Source organism: Hyaena hyaena, unplaced genomic scaffold, assembly GCF_003009895.1.
Source record: "Hyaena hyaena isolate Hyena2069 unplaced genomic scaffold, ASM300989v1 scaffold_363, whole genome shotgun sequence".
Classification (NCBI taxonomy): domain Eukaryota; kingdom Metazoa; phylum Chordata; class Mammalia; order Carnivora; family Hyaenidae; genus Hyaena; species Hyaena hyaena.
Genome location: NW_024080995.1, coordinates 1,367,560 through 1,384,163, shown reverse-complemented (window position 1 = coordinate 1,384,163; position 16,604 = coordinate 1,367,560). Strand labels below are relative to the sequence as shown.

Here is a 16,604-nt window from a genome sequence, read left to right as displayed (position 1 = left end):
TAGAATTCATGTTGAGTTCATACTGCTTACCTTTGGCTTTTTACTTTTTACCTTTACTATTTAAAACTTATTTTTAAATCACATATGCAAATGCTTTCCTTGTTTTCATCTGCAAACACTTGAATTATTGATTGGAAGACAAAGATTGCAACAGTGCAAGCTTGCCAGGTAATTATTAATCCACAAACAAATTGTGACAGTTTATAAAAGCTTGACACTGTGAGTAGTCACAATTCCATACCAAATACTCAATACTCTGTTCATAAGTATTTTGTTATCTAGTTAGTGAAGTGGTTAAAAATAAGAAAAAAATCTATGGCTTTTTAAGTAATGAGATTTACTTTAAGCACTTAAGTTTTGATGATCCTGATGGTGATGATGATGGTGATAACGGTGTTCATGATGATAGAAAGTGTGGTATACAGTGATTAAGGGCACTGACTATAGCCAGAGTGCTTGTGTAGAAATCCAGGCTCCCAACTTACTAACTGTGTGACATGGAAAAACTACTGATTCTTTTTTTGCCTCAGTTTCCTCAAAAGTAAAGTGGGGATAATAATGCTTTCTAATTCAGAGACTTTTTGTGGGGATTAAATAGGCTAATGTATGTGAAGTGCATAGCATAGCATCTGGCACACAGGGCTCGGTATTAACTATCAGCAATGGCAATAGCAGAAATAATGGCAGTAATAGAAGTAATAGTGATAATAATTTTAGTGATATTAGCTACTTTTTTTTAATGCTTACAACATTTATTATATGCTTTTTCTTTCTTTTAAAAAAATCAACCCTAAATCTAAACGTAGAATATTATTTTAAATTATTTTTAATAAGAGTTTGGTGCCAGTCATTGTTTCCTTAGCCATAAAACAGAGCACACTAAATAGAAGCATTGGAAAATAAATATTCTTCTCAATCATTAGAACTTAATGTAACACTTTTGAAAGTGTGTGTGTATATGTGTGTAAAATTTCTTATTCTGATATCTAGTATGTTTACAGGTCTTAAGTAATGCAGCTAAGCAAGATGTAAGTTGGAGACAAAATCAAATCTGTTAGGACTGCTTCATAAATCTCTAAGAGATTCTCTGTTCACTAAAAATAATCACTTAAATTCCAAAATTCAACCTCTGTTGTTTTTGCTTCAGATATAAAACAGAGATAATATCTCATTCTTTCCATTTTAACTACATATTCTGAGGGCTAGTTCAGTTGGACTTGTCTGAGAGAATATATTATAGTTAAATTTATAAAATATTTTTGTTCACAGAAATTTTACAAACAGAAAATTTTGTCAATCTTTATGTTTCTTTATGAAAAGTACTTGCTTAGCAAGTTATTAAGATGTTTGCAATTTAAAGAAATACTCACTCAAACAAAGTTACACTGAAATCGAGCCAGTTCCATGGATCACCAAAGAAATAAAAATGTTCTACCCAGATGCCTCTTGCAATGACTTTTATAAGTATTTCAAATGTGTAAATTCCGAGCAAAGTATTCCTGCAGAAAAATTTTCATATAGACATTAAAAGAATAATACATTGTCAGCTCCAAAATACCAAGTCTGTGATAACTATTTGTCAACTAATCAACCAAGCAACTAACCAATCTACCAACCAACTAGGTAAGCAAAAAGCATATGGCCTTTGAACCACAGGGTAGGGCCTTAGTTAGGGCTTTTAGGCTGGGTTATCTCTTACAGCGTTAACCATGAAATTTGACTATCAATTTTTTCAACAAGCCCTAGCTAGAGTTATAGTCTTTACCAAAATATATATATATATTTATATATATTTATATATGTGTTTTGGTAAATAACAAAAATATAAAATATAAAATTTATTCAACATTGGAAATCACACAATAATTAACTGAATTATAATGGAGTATGAAGAAACTAATTTTATTATGTGCATATATAAGAATTTTTCTGGTGAGTCAGTTTTACATTTACTTTCCAAAATCACTTAGTTTTAAGAATAGAATTAAAACTTGAGAGTTAGTACCAAGAAAAGCTTCTTCTCTAGAAATTTTAATGGGCCTTTCCATCACTGTTGCTGATGCAGACACATTATTTACATCCCAAACTATTTTCATCACCAAAACATTAAAATTGTTTAATTGACATGTTTTTATCTGCAAAATTCACTAATTGTGTTGTATGTATAAATATTATATTATGTACAATGAGTACTATAATAAATATTATACATGAAATAAAAAAGGAAATTATAAAATGTTAAATAGATAGTATATAATGTACTGTAATACAGTATATTACATATAAAAGTATAATTGTATATGAGATAATGTGTAGTAAAATTAGATGACTTACTGTAATGCTGGGCCCCAGTTTGGCAACTCAGCCATGGGCATAAATATGCAGTCAATCAAGACACTAATTAAAATAAACAGTTGGAAAAAGGTAGGTTACGGTCAAGGAATAATGGATAAAAAATAATATTGGAAATAAGTCTCTATAATTTGTTTATATGTATATACATTAGATAAACTAGCTTCTTTTTTTTAGTGTTTTATTTATTTTTTAGAGAGAGATAGAGCATGAGCAGGGGAGGGTCAGAGAGAGAAGGAGACACAGAGTCTGAAGACAGGCTCCTGGCTCTGAGCTAGCTGCCAGCACATAACCTGACTCAGGGCTTGAACCACGAACCGTGAGATCATGACCTGAGCTGAAGTTGGATGCTTAACCGACTGAGCCACCCAGGCACCCCTAAAATAGCTTCTTAAATGTCAGAAAAGTATACTATTCATATTGAAAAACAGGAGGATTAAGATTTGTTAATATTTACAACTGTTGTGTATACTAAAATATATATTTTAAATGTATTTTCAAATGTGGAACACTTAGTGCAGTTATAAGCCAGATTCCAATATGACCCAAAATCAGATATTAATTCAGAAGAGAAAAAGACTGCAGTGATGTTTGACTAGAATAGGTGCATCTGATATTAGTACAGTCTAAAGCCAATAGAAAAGGATATGGATGAACCAAAATTTTAATAGTTGTTCTTCGAGTTGAACTGAAAGGAGAAAATGTACACCAAGTGGCATTGAATCTGAAGATTGTTCTCTTTTTATTTAATACCATGAAAGTCTGTAAAACAAAACAAAACAAAACAAAAAGAACATCAACTAGGAACTATAACCTCATCTATTACAAACCATATTGCTAATGATCCTTTCAGTTGTGAATTCTAACAGTTACACTTTTCTTATGATATCCTTTTACAGACTTAATCCAATGGAAAGGCTAATTTTTAAAAACATTTTCATTGATATTTAGGCTTATTTACCACTTTTTCTTTTGCTAGTGTTCTACTTAAGAAAGCCATTTGCCACACTCCAATCCTCAAGTTTTCCTGTCAAATATGTAATAGAAAGAAATCAATATCTTGATGGCTCATGAAGATGCATTTAAAGAAATCAGAATTTAGTGAATATTAAAAAAGTTAATTTTATTTCAGAGCAAATAAGGTAAGAGATTACAATAGTAAAGATGACCTAATTCACTGAAATATTTTATTAATCACTAGTAATTATCTATCACATAAAAATCCACTTGTATGTTATCATTGACATAAACATACCTAAAACAGAAAGTTATACTATGTAAAATAAATGTATTGGAATATAGAAGCATTAAATTAAAAAATAATGAAAGACTAGGAACTTCCTAAAAATGAGTTATATATGTATACGTGTGTACATATATGTGTAAGTATCTTATATTGTTATGTACTATAGAGACACACAGTGAAAGTATCTATACATGCATATATGTCTTTGCATGTGTGTCTATATATACATACATACACATATACACTTTTATTATATATACATAATCTTTGGAAAATTCACTTATTATGGTATGAGTAAAAATACTCTATATATAATGACTTTTATATAGATTATAATATAACATAATATATAACATAGAGTATACAATGCAATGTGAACAATACATTCTAGTACATGATATATATTAAATATAATCTTTATATACGCTAAGATTATATTATATATGACATAATTATATATTAGAGGTATCTATGGTGACAGTATATTGGCATTTACATTTGTATATATATATATTAGTGAATATAAATATATATTCATTGATATTTTAGTAATAAATGTCCTAAATGGAAACCAATCTGCTACTTCTCCTCAATAAAATACTTTCCTAATATACAAACTTGGAAATTTTGGCCTGTGTTGTAGTTATTTTCCCTCTTTCCATTTGAAATGCAAAGAGAAAAATAAAAAGGCCAAGAAAAGTCTTATTATTTAAAATGTGATTTCTGTTATTTTCTAGAACGATCTCAAACTTTATACAAGAGGTATGATATGTGCCATCAATAAGCTTATGTTATTGTGAGGGGATGAGTTAATTCCAGACATAAAAAATTTTATAGTGCTGAAGTTACTTAATTTTAGAATTATTTATTGGTATGCCACCCTTAACAGAATAAATTGAATATAATTCACATTTAATGACCTTGCATAATCATTAATAAAATACTTTTTAAACTAAACTATTCTTGCAATTTTTGGCTAATTTTATTTAGCCAAAAACCTTTGGTTTTGTCTTCAGTAACAAACTTAGATTTGCCTACCATATCTGTATACACTACAAAGAACTCAGAACTCTGCTATATTAGAGTCACTTCTAAGGTTATTATGTTTTATCAACTGTTAGGTCTTCCGCACAGCAAAAGTAAAAGCAGAGATAATTGAGATGAGGACTTAAGATTTTCACTAAAATGTTCTGTAGATTTTATAGGTGTTTTATAGCTAATTCTGTATAAACTCCATGGAAGCTACCAGAGATACTGCAATCTTTGTTATTCTATACATTTACACTGTAAAATACCAATACTCTTCCATGGTTCAAAATACTTCAAAGAGTTATGGTTTTGCAAAATCATCACTTTGCCTTTCATCCAGAGTCTTTGGTTCAATTCCATTTTGCCTGTTTGGTAATATCACTGAATGCTTTACAAGAAAATCAAATTACATTTGTCCACAATAGGGCTAATCCTCATATCCCCCAAACTTGGCCTTTTATTAAAGTTGTTTCATTTTTGTTAGTAGCACCACCCTTATTCCTGTCTTCAAATCCTGCTGTTTCTTCTCAGGTTCATTACCTTTTTCCCTCCTCTGAGATGATCCTATAATCCAGGCCCCTTGACTTAAAGCCTGGATTACCCTCTTTCCTATATCATCTTTCTGAGATTATCTCTTCCACGTGATAGTAATTTAGAAATCTTCATAGTAAACTTACTTAAACATTGCATTCATCACATCAACCTTTGGCTACCACATTAAATCCCTGTTGACATCTTCATTACCTCATTTTATTTCCCACAACTTGCAACAGGGGTGTAGTTCTATCATTACCCTGCCTCTTTTCTATTTCAATTAATATCAAGATCTTCTCTTTGCATTGTTAAAATTTGAAGTGTTCTGTAAGCTGTAACTCAAATTCTATTTTCTTGAGGAAGCAGATTTGTCAGCCCACACTGCTTTCTGCCTTTATTAAACATAATCAAGCTTTTTAAAAAATCATTTTTATGCTTGCTCTTGGATTGTTCAAATATTTAGTAGATTCTTCAAGTCATTCTGGGGATAAGACAGGATATGAATATACGGATGAGTAAAAATGATAATCAAAATATATGTTGGTTTTATTTATCCAACTACTGAGTAAGCTTATTAAGTTGAATATTTAAAATTGTACATATTATAAAAATTTTATATTATAATTATTTTAAAATCAATAATCTTAAGTAGCCAATCTTCACACTCCCATAAGCCAAGTCACTTATATTAAGACATAACAGTCGGTATAACCTATTAAAAGTAATGTAACTCAAAACAAACTAACCTATTAGGCAAACAACCAGTTTCGATAAAAATCTCAAATACATGTGAAATATCTTATCCAGTTTTATAATTTAAAATAACTCTTTGATGTATTCTTCATTCTTTTTTTTATCCTATCTCAATTACTTTTTTTGCACATCTGAAAACAATAATGAAAATGAGTCATGATAACTTCAATTAATCCTTACATTTTTATTCTTGTAGTATGGGTCCACATCTTCCAAGGGCTCCGACACCATTCCTTGAGGAAGATGCCCATAAACAAATGGAAGCTCTTTTCCAACTTCCAAGTCAGTGTTTGGCTTTAAATCTTCTCTTTGTTCCTCATCGTGTTTTTTAGTAATATGCTGTTTCATAAGTTCAAGAGATTCCCTGGTGAAGGGGACAAGGCCCTTCTGTTCTGGGGAAGCCATTTCCAATTTTGTACCTGCAAGAAATGTATTTTCTTCAGAGCTATATAAAATTTGGGTATATAAAGAAAAATTTTTAATTGTAAAAGTTTAGGATATGAATAAAAGAGAACAGCAAACTGAATATATGCATTCAAAGAAAATTCCCAGGTTTTTTAGATATGAGTTGTTAGACTAGGTTTTGTTATACTTGATATTATATTTATTTGTAAGTTCATGAGTAACCAATGCTACTTCATTTACTTATCCACTGAATTCTCTTTGTTTTATTGAAATCTGCCTTTCAGTTTCTCCCTCAAATAAAAGAGTTCTAAAATTCTAGAGATGTTTGGGGAGCCAAACCCAATTATTCCTCTCTCAGCTGTATTTAACCATTAACTAGACTTATCTTCTTTAAACTCATTTTTCATTGCTTTTGGGCCCCATTCCTCTGTGTCTCCTTTCATAGCTCTGATTACTTCCCTTCACTCAGTTCTTCTGTCAATTTTTAACTTTAATATTCTTTAAAATTCTGCCTTTGCTTTCTGTTATATCCATGTTTTGGGGGAAATACATAGGCAAACACTGAGTTTCAATGACTATGCATGGATATTTACCATGTATACTTCCCAAAACACTCCCTTCTTTCAATCATCTATGTGGCAATTCCACCAATAACAGCAATTTAACAAGTAAAAACAAGATTCATTGTTTTCCTGAATGACTAGAATTGGTCTTTTACCTTTTAGTCATAGGAAAACAAAACAAAGGGCACCTGGGTGCCTCAGTAGTTTAAGCATGGAACTCTTGATTTCAGCTCAAGTCATGATCTCACAGTTCATGAGATCAAGCCCCAAGGGAGGTTCCTCACTGTCAGCATGCTTGGAATTCTCCCTCTCCCTCTCTCTCTGCCCCTTCCCTGCTCACATGTGCATGCTTTCTCTCCCAAGATAAATAAACAAACATTAAAAAAATTCCTCTGCACTGAGTTAAAAAAAAAAAAGTAAAACAAAACCAAAATAAAACCACACACACAAACTTAATACCTTGAAAATAGCTCATGAAATTTTTGTTTGTCATTAATTCCTCTGAACAAAATAATTTCCTTACAATTATTTTCAACTATGTAGTTAAATATTAACCGTTATTTAAATATCTATATAAGGTAGTTATCTTTATAATCTATATCTGGATTGCTCTAGTAGTCTCCACAGGTATCTCTTCAGTTTTTTCTTTTTAATTTTTTTAAATGTTTATTTATTTTTGAGAGAGAGAGAGAGAGAGAGACAGAACGCAAGTGGGGGAGAGGTAAAGAGAGAGGTAGACACAGAATCCAAAGCAGGCTCCAGGCTCTGAGCTGTCAGCACAGAGCCCCATGCAGGGCATGAACTCACCATGAGATCATGACCTGAGCCAAAGTCGAAAGCTCAACCAACTGAGCCACCCTGGCACCCTTAGGTTTCTGTCAGTTTTATGTCTTTATCTATTTCAAGTCATCCTACAGGCCACTGAAGTTAGTGTTCATAAAATATAATTTCATGCATCAATTCCCCACTTACAAACTGCTCTATTTTCTCACGTAAAAATATGTTCTTTTGCTGATTTTCTTCATCTCAATTCCTGTCAAACACATCTCACTTATCACTCTTTATTGAGGGGACTCAAAATGCTTTGAATTGGTATAATTTATAAATACAATCTACAGATAACTGAAGTTTGTCCTTACATATAAAATCTCCCTTTAAAATATTTAATGAACTTTCAAAATTGTATTCCTTATATAGAATTCCTTGAATACATATTAAACAGTTTCTTTTTTTTAAACATTTATTTATTTATTTTTGAGAGAGAGAGAGAGAGAGAGAGAATGTAAGCAGGGGAGGGACAGAGAGAGAGGGAGACACAGAATCTGAAGTAGGCTCCAGGCTCTGAGCTAGCAGCACAGACATGGGGCTTGAACTCATGAACCGAAAGATCATGACCTGAACGGAAGTCAGTTGCTTAACCAACTGAGCCATACAGGGGCCCCCATGTTAAACAGTTTGTTAATGACTCAAGGTTATGGACTAGTATAATCAAAATCATAAATCTTGGAATTAAATAGGGCTATATTAAAATCCTAAATTCTGTTACTAATATTCTTAGCAGTCTCAGTAAAATTACTTGATAACCTTGAATCTGTCAGTCATAAAATTGGGATTTCTTTTCAAGGTAAAGAAGGATAAATAAAATTGCATGGATGAAAACGCCTAGTACAGTGGTTGGCACATAATAAGAAGAAGGAAGTAAATATACATTTTTAATTGTAATAAGATTTTATATCTTAGAATAATGGACCGAATCTAGTAGAATAATTCATAGGAGGAATACATGTAAGGTTTTGAAATTTGAATGGAAACAACCCAACTGTACAAGTGCAGTAGATGTGTTTTTGCAGCAGAGAAAACTGCTAAGGGGGTTTACTTAATAGTAATTGCAGTGTAAACCAATACTGGTTGTGTCTGACCCCAAAAGCTAATAAAAACCTTTGTCTGTTTTGAAGGAAGATGGAGGACACAGTCTTTATTCTGCTGCATTTCATGACCACATCCAAAAGGCCTGTATGTAAACCTGAAGGGTTTTCAAATGGGATCAGAATGTTGATTAGACTCAAGTCACATCATCTACAGACTGGTTAAAAGAATGGGTAATATGTTATTTGAAGCAGAAAAGACTCAAGTGGAGTGTTATGGTTTCCAAGTATCTAAATGTTTCTCACTAGAAGAGAAATTAGACTTAAGTATTATTTAAAGAAAGAAAAAAGATGAACTAGGATCGCTGAGGTGAAGCCAGAATAGGTTTGGTTCAAAATAATAAAGTACTTTTTAAATAGCTGTCAAAAAATGGAATAGGTTGATTTGGACATTAATCTTTCCCCATAACTAGCAATATGAAATCATGGACTTGTTGACAGTTGGGTAGAATAATTTAAATGGGTCCAAATAATGATTGGTTCCCACTTTATAATCTTAGAACTATCCAATCTTAAAATCATTGAACTGAATTTTCACATAACCTAAAAATATCACATGACCTAAAAGTCTGGACTGTTAGCTAAACTGAACCCATGCAGCACCAAATTAACAATTAAGCTTGCATATGTAAAGAATATTGTCCCTAAAAGTAGACACAAAGGGAGGTTCAAACTTATTGGAAAGATGCTATTGTTAATGAAAATATTTTTGGATGCCTTCTATTGAAACCTCAAAATTCATTTTGCAAGCCAGTCTTATTTCATAGCCTAAATATAATTTTTTTTATCACCTCATACATGAAAATAATCTTTGATTCCTTATTCAGTCACCTACTAGCTGTAAGACTGATAACATAGCCCATTATACTTTCCTCATATGCAAACTCTGGAATCCTTTATTTACCTCACAAGTCATAAATATTAAACCAGACCATACAGAGAGCCTGGACCATAGTACTGACTTGGTCAGTGCTAATTCTCTCTTCTAACCCAGTCAGTTATCCCAGAATACACTCTTAGTAATGATTTTGATGTTGAATGAAACTACTCTGGGTTGTAGACTAGGTGAATGAATGGACAATAGGCATTATCTTCTATTATATGACAAAGAAATGCAAGCACTTATCAAATGGAACTGGCTTGCATCATACTTTTAGATGGCTGAGTGCAGACTGTAAATTATTGATCATTAAATTATAATTCAGTGAAAGCATTTCTGTGGGGAATTGAAAAAGTATGGCCAGGTATTATGCTTTCCAGTGAGTGATCTTAATATAATGTTAAAGCCTGAAAAATATAGAAAGATTAATAGTTAATCTGTCCATTAGACTGTCTTTTTAAAAAACTGAATAGCTAAAGTAGGCTTTTGGTAAGAATGTATCAAAGTCAACTCAGACTTGGACTCTAATAAATTCCAGTTGTACTAATTTTATACTGTTGATTAAAGTGCAAGCCAATTCTCTTGGACGTCAGTTGAAAGAAGCAGAGCCAGCATCAGTATGGGCAAAAGAGGTACATTCTTATAGAAAAAAATAGATCCTCCTTAAAGCAAATTTTAAGCATTTGAACATAAGCCCATATTTAGCATAACAATTATGGCAATTATAATTATACTTACAATTACTGAGTGATTATCATTAGAGAAGCATTCAATTTAGATGTGTTTTTAATTCTATTGCCTCATATTATCACATATTAATTTTGTGGTTACCATTTTACTAGTGAGGGAATTGAAATTGATGAGTTTAATGATTTCTCCATCACTGTATAGTCAGTCAGGTGGTGGAGGGAGATGTTAACCCAGGTATGTCTACATCTAAATTTGAGTATCTTTAAATGATACCACAAAAGTGTTTATAAACTAAATTTTCAGAAAAGTGTAAACAATTGATACCTCAGTATGGCTATCTTAGAGATATCCAAAAACCAATGGGCTTAACTGGGGTGACTTGCTTTACTAACATACTGATAGATTGACATCAGGTAAGACTGTCTGGAAATTTTCTTTATGTAAGCGTCAAAGTCAAATATTTTGGAAAATTTTGTAAAATTGAAAGCAAGCTAGCATAGTAGATATTAACTTGGAAGGGAGGAGGTGCTGCCTAATAATGTCTTCTACACAGATTGGGTAAATTTGTTGTATGAATCATGGTGGGACTCCCTCCTGCAACACAAGTAGAAAATATAATAAAGATGATGACTTTTCTAAGGTCTTTTGGACCTAAGGAGTGACAACCTGACTTTTCCAGACAAAACAAATGCATCAACTCAAGATTTCTAATTTGGATTTAATGACACAAAATAAGAAAGGCAGTGGAGAAACCCTTTTTTTTTGTGTGACCAGTGCTATATTTTTGGTGGTTTGAGCAGAGGTATTATGCCCACTGAACTGGTTCTGCCATATGATATTGGCTGTGATCTTGGTTATGACTTACTGTGCTCTGCCTATGACTTCTTACCATATTTTCTTCTGTAGATACCTAAATTTAGGATTACTGAGAATTGAGTTTTAATCTATCATATAATTTTATTTTCCCCAGAGTGATTTTGTTATTATCATTAAGTATTATTTTTTAATGTTTATTTATTTTTTGAGAGAGAGAGAGAGAGCAGGGCAGGGGCAGACACAGAATCTGAAGCAGGCTCTAGGCTCTGGGCTCTCAGCACAGAGCCTGATGCAGGGCTCAAACCCACAAGTTGTGAGATCATGACCTGAGCTGAACTTGGACACTTAACTGACTGAGCTATCCAGGCACCCCTCATTATACATAATTTGAAACATTAGTATAATTAGAATCAACATAGAAACTGAATAGTTTGTGTCAAATAAGAATGGGAAAATAGAGGTTATTTAATAATTGATACAAGGAAGTTCGTGGAAAATGCTTTTCTTCTTCATTGTTTTCACAATTAGGGTGAGCATTCTCTTTCTGTTAGTCATTTTAAATCAAATTTAGAACCTATATTCCATAATGCCTTTGGAGCATGAAATAGTGTGCAAATGAATTTGGTTTCCTTTACAGGCATTTTGAAGTTCAGTCATTCTCTGCCTTCTAGTTATGCTGATGGTGTGAGTTTCGTATAGTTCTATTTGTTTTTCTTTTTGTACTGCATTGTTTGTGGAGCATTTATGTGAAGGTTCAGAACTGGGCAGTTTCCATTATCCTTGCTCCATATACTTCTAATATACAAATAAGATTTAGAGGGTTCAATGATTTAAATGCAAAATAAAATTTAAAAAAATCTAAACAATGAAACTTATTTATAAAAACTTAAGTGAGTATATTTATACTAATTTAAAATGGAAGTCTTAATTTACTAATGCAAACTGCTGGCTAGGATTTGAGGAAATAAACACTTTAATAAACCTTTTTTTTTGGTAGTGTTAATGGTACAACTTTTCTAGAAGGAAGTCTGGCACTAGTTACCTAAATTAAAATGTATACACCTTCTCCCAGCAATCTAATAGAAATTCACTTCATTAGTACACCTCAAACCAATTTACATGCACAAGCTTGCTCTGAGCATTGTTTTAATAGCTAAGAATAAAGCAGGTAACATGTATTTCAGATGCAGCTGCTAAAACAAACAAATAAGCACACACACCACACACACACACACACACACACACACACACACATCTGGATCATATGACTGACTGCAATACCATACAAAGAGTATGAAATATGGAAGAAATACCAGTTTAGATTAGAGATGGGAGAAGTAATGTTCTGTATTTTTGGGATTTGAGGTATATCTGAAATACCTAAAAGGAAAAATTCAGAGATTAATTAGGAACTTGAATCTGGAGCTTAATAAAGATAATTAAATTGTATATGTGTGTGCATATGTTTTATATACATACATAAATGTATGTGTCTATATTAGTATATATACATATGTACACATATAACTGTATATGCGTATGTGTATGTATATATATATATATTTTGTGTATATAGTTTAAATTATATTAAGATATGAGAGTTACTCCTTAAGTGGCTTCTCATCATAAAAATACAGAAACAGAAAGGTGTAACAATGTCTTTAAAGTGTTGCAAGGAAAAAGAAGGAAGGTAAAGCTAGAATGACACAGAAGGCAAAAGTATTTTTCAAGAATGAAGACAAAGATATTTTTATTTATTTTAAAAACTTTTTACTTATTATTTGAGAGAGAGAGAACAGATGCATGAGTGGGGGAGGGGCAGAGAACTAGAGAGAGGGAGAGAGAATCCCATGCAGGCTCCACACTATCAATCAGTGTAGTGCCCGACAGGGGGCTCCATCTCATGAACTATGAGATCATGACCTGAGCCAAAGTCCAGAGTTGGACGTTTAATTATGGAACCACCCTGGTACCCAAAGATATTTTTAGATGTGTCAGATGAAAATTTAGATCTTTAAGAAGAAACGCAGAGAAAGAAAAATAATAAATATGTGGGAAAATATAAAATATATAAATAAGCTAATTACCAAAACTAGGAGATAGCCCAGTTGTCCATGAAGAGAATACATGGAAAAATAAAAACTGTAGCATATCATATAACACAGTCCAGCAATAAAAAAAAAAAATGAACTAATGATATGCATAAAGAGGACTAATTCCAAAACCATTATGCTGAGTGAAAGAAGCATGCCAGCAAATACCACAAACTTCATGTTCCACCTTATATGAAGTGCTAGAACAGACAAAACTAATCTCTAGGTGTGGAATAGGAACCGACTGGGAGGGACGATGGAACTTTCTGGGGTGATAGTATTTTTCAGTAGCTTATTAGGACTACACAGGCATACACATTTGTGAACACTGATCAAATGAGACTCTTTTTTAAAAAAATGTTTTAATGTTTTTATTTATTTTTGAGAGAGAGAGAGAGAGAGACAGCATGAGTCAGAGAGGAACAGAGAGAGAGAGAGGGAGACACAGCATCTGAGCAGGCTCCAGGCTCCGAGATGTCAGCACAGAGCCTGATGCAGGGCTGGAACTCACAAACCATGAGACCATGACCTAAGCCAAAGTTGGACACTTAACCGATTGAGCCACTCAGGTTCATCCAAATGACACTCTTAAAGTTTGTTCATTTTACTTTGTTTTACCTTTAAAAAGCCCATAAACAAATACTGGATTCTAGTTAAATACATGAATTATGAAGTGTTTATGGGTGAGGCCTGATGGTGTTTCAACTTATTTTGAAAGGCAATGTGAAAATATGAAGAATTGATGGATGGTTTGAGGAATGCATAAATAGATAAATGATAAAGTATATAAAAGATAATTGAAGACTCTAGGTTCTGAGTGTGCGAATGTTCACCAAACAGGTCTGTCAATTTTTCTATATGTTGAAAAAATTTTTAAATAAAAGTTTGGGAAAAACTTTGGTTCTGGAGCTAGATTATCTGGATTCAAACCTGGGCTTTAGCATTTTCTAATTGTGACCTAGAGCAAGGTACTTAAACCCTCCTTTCCTCAGTTTCCTCAACCATAAATGTAAATAGTAAGTGTTTACCTCTTAGGGTGATAGGAGCATTGAAAGAGTTAATAAATATAAAGCACCTAGAATACTGTCTGCCAGGTGCTACACAGTATTACTTTAAAACATGATATTTTTATGTTTAGCCATCTTTTTAAATTGAAATTATGCCCCATTTCCTGGAATTTATAAAATGAATATGCAGTGTCATTTAATTTCTTACTGATAAATCAAGGTAATAATATTCAATACTAATCATTTCAGTACTATGTCATCCTTAAATAATTTTTCAAACTCAAAGAGTTCCACTTTTTACATTTTATTCTGCTTTATCTATTGGTATCCCTTTCATCATCAGAGTTGTAGATTTTATTCCTGCTGCTTACAAGTTATTTGCTTCTCTTTGCTTCCTCTTCTAACAATTGCCTCTAGCTTGCTAGGTGTAAACACCATAACAATCGGCTGTGAGGTGGCAGCCCAAAATATTCAACAACAACAAAAAAATCAATCTTGCTTTAAATGTTCTGGCTCTTCATGAACCTTCTGCCTCTTCCCTATCCATAAGTGTCAGTGTTTTCTTATCCTGAGATATAGCCGGAAGGGTTGAAATTGATGAAGGTTGATTCCTGGATAAATACGGCAGAACATACATCTCTTTAGAGTCCCAGATTTCAGTCAGCTTTAGAAGAAGCTGATGGTATTTCTTTTTACCATAAGTGTAATCTAAAACATGTCACAATTATTACCCAATGACTTAATGTCCCAATGACTTAATTAACTATTCCAATGTGGGAGGACTAATTGGAAGGCAGCTGGCTGGACAGACCTACCATGTGATGGAAAATAGCCATTTACTCCTATAAGCATGCAAGCTCTAGTCTCTAAAATTGGCTCAGGCTTCACTCTATTTATTGCATAACTAATTTATATTTCTGGATTCTTCTTGTATTTATTTTTTTTTACTCCAGTGTGGTGATCACTTTCTTTATTCCAACTATTTTTCTTGCCTTGTTACTGTTTTACTCTTTCCTGACTTAAATGACCTTGGATTTATGGTTCTCATCTTTATATTCTCTGTGGTTGTGTTCTGCCCAGAGTTTAGCCAGTTTTGGCTAAAGCTCCTCAATATGTGTGTCTGACCTAGGATTGACCTATTTTGGGTCCCAGTTCTGGGCTTTTGGTAGCTTCAGATATCCTGATTGCTCACCTCCTTCCTTCCTTTGTTCCCTTGCCCTCACACCTCTCAGACTCCTGGAGCACATTATTGTAATATATTCTCTTACAGAAATAACTATGTTTTTATTTTTATATGTAGTTCTACATTTTAATATTTTAATTTCAGATATATGTAAAATATGAACTTCAGTTTTTCTTTAAAAGATTGTTCTTTCATTTTGATATGTCATATAGGGCAGTACATTTAACCACGGTGTTTGTTTTTGACATAATTTATTTAGTAATCATTTGTGGAACATATATTTATTAAGTGCCAACCACTGTGCCAGGCAGTAGTGCTGGAACTACTAATAAAATGCAGTCACTGAATTTAAGGACAATGAGAGACAGTCTTATAAACAAATAAGAACCAAGTCACTTGGTCATCTCTGAAAACTAAGCTTCAAGAGCAACAAGGACTGATATTAAAATCATCTCCAACATGTCAAAGTGTCCAATAATATCAGAACAATTAATGTCTTTCCTCTTAAGGGAGGAGCAATCTAGGACATTAAGCTTCAGAATGACACAGTCAATATACACAATAGAATTAGAAGTTCATAACAGTCTCAGATAACAAAGTCTCCCTATTTGGATATGATTGCAGATTTATGAAGAAAAATGAACAGAAGGAAATCTTAGTGGCAGTTGAAATACCAGGAAGGGATGCAGTTGACTGGGAAGAGGATCTCAGTGAGGGTCTCCTGCCTCAGTAACAAATGCCACTATACCAGTGATAAAGTCAATAGAAAGTGAGGTTGCCAGGAACACAAAAGTAAAGTTGATCATACCTCAAATATCCACAATTGAATCTTGCAGGACAAGAAAGATTTTGGTTCCCTACCAGTGAGTCTGGGAAAGGGGTCTAACCTAACATTCTAAACCACTCTATGTCTCCGATTTCTCCAGATGTTCTCAAAACTTCTACTGCTTTGTGAAATTGGCCTCTAGACTTTCTGAATTATCCCTTATTACTCCAACAAAATGAGCAAGTTGTAAAAGAGCCAGGATCTTCCTAGAATTGTACTTATGGTAAACCCAATCTGTCAGAGTCTTGACCAAAAATTTCTGACCAGAGGCCATTAGAGCTCAACAATTGAGAGAAAAATAT

The 16,604-nt window shown here is 32.8% G+C and overlaps 1 protein-coding gene across 1 annotated transcript in view; it reads right to left on the bottom strand.

Moving 5' to 3' along the window:
- Positions 1–16,604, bottom strand: part of SCN7A (sodium voltage-gated channel alpha subunit 7) — an 83,882-nt gene that overhangs the window by 59,478 nt on the left and 7,800 nt on the right. Inside the window, exons 2-5 of the mRNA XM_039250145.1 lie at positions 6,095–6,359; positions 3,002–3,114; positions 2,335–2,424; positions 1,371–1,499 (exon numbers count right to left, since the gene is read on the bottom strand). Of these exons, the coding sequence (XP_039106076.1) occupies positions 1,371–1,499; positions 2,335–2,424; positions 3,002–3,114; positions 6,095–6,359 (597 nt within the window). The remainder of the gene's footprint in view (positions 1–1,370; positions 1,500–2,334; positions 2,425–3,001; positions 3,115–6,094; positions 6,360–16,604) is intronic.